Source organism: Neofelis nebulosa, chromosome 15 (genome assembly GCF_028018385.1).
Source record: "Neofelis nebulosa isolate mNeoNeb1 chromosome 15, mNeoNeb1.pri, whole genome shotgun sequence".
In the NCBI taxonomy this organism is placed as follows: Eukaryota; Metazoa; Chordata; class Mammalia; order Carnivora; family Felidae; genus Neofelis; species Neofelis nebulosa.
In genome coordinates, this window is record NC_080796.1 from 8,606,119 (window position 1) to 8,609,964 (window position 3,846).

Below are 3,846 nucleotides of genomic sequence, written 5' to 3' on the forward strand. Positions count from 1 at the left end.
TCAGGTCATGATCTCACAGTCCTTGAGTCCCAGCCCTGCTTGGGGCTCTGTGCGGACAGCTCAGAGCCCGGAGCCTGCTTCGGATTCTGGGTCTCCCTCTCTCTCTGCCCCTCCCCTGCTCACGCTCTGTCTCTGTCTTTCTGAAAAATAAACATTAAAAAATAATAAAAATAAATTGTCATAGCCAGCGTTTTCCACAGTTGCTCCCCTCATGTGCCCCTAAATCTAAAGGAGTGACCTACAGGCTTGTGCGACTGATGATTTTCATCACAGACTTTTTTATTTTGTAGAAAGTAGAATTGAAACAAAGCCAGCTTGCTGTGCCCAGAACCGTAAGGCGTCCACCACGACAAAAAGATGTCTGTTACGATTGTAAGAGGACAGACACACAGGGCTCAATGTGTTTCAATCCTAGCTTCCTGTGTTGCTCGGCTCCTTCCTTGATTTTCTAAGCAGGTTGACCTAATCTCTATAGAATTTTCTGTTCCCTTGGGTTTCCGGGGAAAATAGAGAAATACAGAATAAAACGTGTTTCATTTGTTTATTAGATAATGCCCTTACAATCCGGGTTGGAAATGCATAACCCGTACTTGACCGGACCACGTAGGCCCTTTCCACAGAGCTTAGCCCAGACCCGGTGAGGGGACGAGGAGACAGTGACAGTTTGGGAACTGACAGAGGTAAGTGCTTGGGATGTGCAGTGAATGACCAGAGCAAAGCACGGGAGTCGTGACCCTGGGCAGAAAAATTAGGAGGTGAGCTGAATGGACACAGGAAGCAAATTCTGAGCTCAGTAGATGGCCCAGCGTTAGCCATCAGCAGTCCTTAGTCCCCAGCTGTCCCGATGCCTGGATGCACACAGAGGCAAGTCCATCGGAGGCCACGGCCAGCCCTAAGGCCCCAGCCTCCTGGGCACAGGCGCCCCGTCCCACGCGCAGCTGCACTTCTCCACCCTCATGTTGGGCAGGCTGACCACCTGGGGCCTGGGCCTGCCGCCCTCCTTGACGCCCACGATCAGGGGCAGCGAGGTCGTCTCCGAGGCAACGCACTGTCGCGGCCCCGGGAACGGCCGCCTGAAGGTCGGGGGCTCCGGGGGCTGCTGGCACGCGCCCACACACTCGTAGGCCAGGAAGCCCGGGGGCTCCAGGACCCAGTTCTCGGCCCACCGCATGCCCCGCAGGTCAACGTAGGTCTCCTGGCGGCAGCAGCGGGCGCCCTCCGTCGCCTCGGGGTCGCAGTCGCCCTGAGCTCTGCGGGGACGGGAGGGGCGCAGGTCAGCTGAGGTCACGGGCCTGGGAGGGCACCCGGGAGGGAGATTTACCGCCAGCTCTCCTCACGTTGCACAGGCTGGGGTTTGCGCCGCGGACGGGGAACCACCAATAACCAGACCCTGCGCAGTACGTGACCTTAGTCCCGGGACGGGGGGGGGGAAACCCCGCGTCCGTTGATTCCCACGGCGCCCCTGGGAGACCCCACGCCAACCCGCCCGTTCGTGGGGGCCCCCGAGGGCCCAGGCGCCTACCCGTAGGCCCCGAGGTCCAGGGTGTGCAGCTCCAGCTGGGGCTCGCCCTGCCCCGTGCCCTCCTGGCCCTGGGACGCGAAGCGGAGCAGCGTGTGGGCGCCCGAGGCCCGCGGGCCCAGGTGCGCCCTCTGCACGGACACCTGCAGCAGCAGCGGCTGCCCAGACCGGCCCAGCTGGCGCCAGAAGTTCACGGCCTCGGTCACGTCGAAGGCCTTCCAGCCACTCCCCTGGAGGGACACCAGCCTGCGACACCCGTGGAGACGGGGGCCTGAGCTGGGGCTGGGGACACCCCCTGGGGGGAGCCTGCCCCCCCCACACACACACTGGGCCCACCTGCCCCCTCCCCCTCCCCTCCCCCTCTTCTCTCCCCCCCTCCCCCACACTAGGCCACATGCCACCCTCCCCTTCTCCCCCTCCAGCCCCCTCCACCTCCCCCTTCCCCCCCTCGGGGCCCACCCACCCCGTCCCCCCTCCAACAGTCCCCCTCCCCCCCCCACTCCCCGCCAACCCCCACCCACCCTGCCTTGCTGGGCCCACCTGCGCCCCCTTCCCCTCCCCTCCCCACTGGCAGCCCGGCCACGGCCTCCCCACCTGGAGTCCACCAGGTAGGTGCGGTTCGAGCTGTCCTCGTGGATGCGCAGCCACTCGACGGTGACGCGGGCGCGGGCGCCGTGCGGGGACAGCCGCTCGAGCCTGCGCAGCGCCGCTTTGGGGACCGGCTCCTGGAAGAGGCGCAGCACGGCCTGCACCAGCTCGCTGTTGGGCGGCAGGCGCCCCTCCATGCCGAACACCAGCACGTGCGTGGAGGCCTCGGCCGCCAGCAACCTGCCCGCCACCTCTGGGGACGGGAGCAGGGTCAGCAGGCAGGTCAGGCCCGCTGGGAGGGCGCGGGGCCCAGAGCCAGTGAGCAGAATCCCCCAGGAAGGCAGGGAGAGGTGGGGGCGGGGCCTCACCTGCACAGCCGCCTTTTTTTTTTTTAAAGTTTATTTATTTATTTTCATAGAGAGACAGAGAGAGCGAGTCCAAGAGGGAGAGGGCCAGAGAGCGAGGGAGAGAGGGACTCCCAAGCAGGCTCCGTGCTGACAGCGCAGAGCCTGACGTGGGACTCGATCCCACGAACCCCGAGATCACGACCTGAGCCAAAACCGAGAGTCAGACGCTTCACCGACTGAGCCCCCCAGGCGCCCCGACACGCAGCCTTCTTTAGGGGAAGGCGCTCAGCTAAAGTGGGAGGGCCAGCGGAGAGAGGGAGGCAGAGAGCCACCGTGGAAATCTGTGGTCACCAGCTGAGAGTGGCCTTTCCAGGAGGGAGGGCAAGAGCCCCGACTTCCTCTCCACTCCCTGCCTGAGGGGCTCCTGCCCAGTGAAATGTCCCCAACCGGAGGAAGAGGCGCCTGGGGCCTGTTGCCAGCTTCTGTTCCCCAGAGGCACCAGGCCCCGTGTCCCCAACGCCTGAGGCTCCGGGCTGACGGTGGGACCACCTGACCACGGGCCACGTGGCCGCCAGCGGTCAGCTCTGCAGAGCGTTCAGGACCAGCCTCCTCGTCCCCAGGCCTCCAGGCGCCTGACCGGCCAAGGCCATCCTCCCTGTCACTAGCCCCAAGTCCCCTTTCTCTGTCTCCCCTCCTCCCACGGGGCTTCTGCACCCACGAGGGTGTCGTTCCTGCCTCGCCTCTGCCAGTGGGGCCCCTGGTGCAGACGGAGCCCAGGGCCCCGGATGCAGCCACGCTCACAGTCCCGTGGAGCTCCCCGCCCCCACAACGGCCGCCCCGGGACAGGCCCGCCGGCCTCGGCCTCCCCGCTCCCAACGAGCACCGGGCTGCGGCGGGAGGGGGACCTCACCTCGGACTCTCTGGCTGAACCTCTTCCCGCGGGAGTGGGCGCCGTGACTGCGCCGCAACAGGGCCACGTACTGGGCCCTCACGTGGGCCGGGGTGACCAGCCCCTCCACGTCGCGCTGGTCCAGGACGGGCGCCTCGCGGAGGCCCAGCTGCCGCAGCAGGCTGGCCCGCACCTGCTCGCCGGTCAGGGCGGCCCCGGGGCCCGTCAGGGGCAGCGCCCAGAGCGCCCAGCACAGCCACAGGGGCCTCATGGTGCCGCCCGGGGATGGGGGGCGGGGGTCAGAGCACACGCGTCCCCCGAGGAGGCTCAGCGAGGGTCCCAGCCCGGTGTGCGGAGGACCGGGCCCGGGCCAGCTTTATAGGCAGCCCTGAGCTGGGCCCGGGTGGAGGGGGTAGGTCACACCCCTCAGACCTCCTGGGAGCTCAGCAGCCAGACGGTCCTTGGGCCTCGAGGAGGGGGCCGTCTGGAAAGGGCACAGAGGC

At 66.2% G+C, this 3,846-nt stretch overlaps 1 protein-coding gene across 1 annotated transcript; it reads right to left on the reverse strand.

Annotated features, from left to right (window-relative positions):
- Positions 1-626: 626 nt before the first annotated feature.
- On the reverse strand, positions 627-3,629 carry LOC131495350 (left-right determination factor 1-like). Its single transcript, XM_058700214.1, has 4 exons — positions 3,365-3,629; positions 2,114-2,360; positions 1,523-1,765; positions 627-1,250 (listed from the first exon to the last, which is right to left on the reverse strand). The coding sequence occupies exons 1-4, from the start codon at positions 3,612-3,614 to the stop codon at positions 893-895; spliced, it is 1,098 nt and encodes a 365-aa protein (XP_058556197.1). The 5' UTR covers positions 3,615-3,629; the 3' UTR covers positions 627-892.
- Between the last annotated feature and the right edge of the window lie 217 nt (positions 3,630-3,846).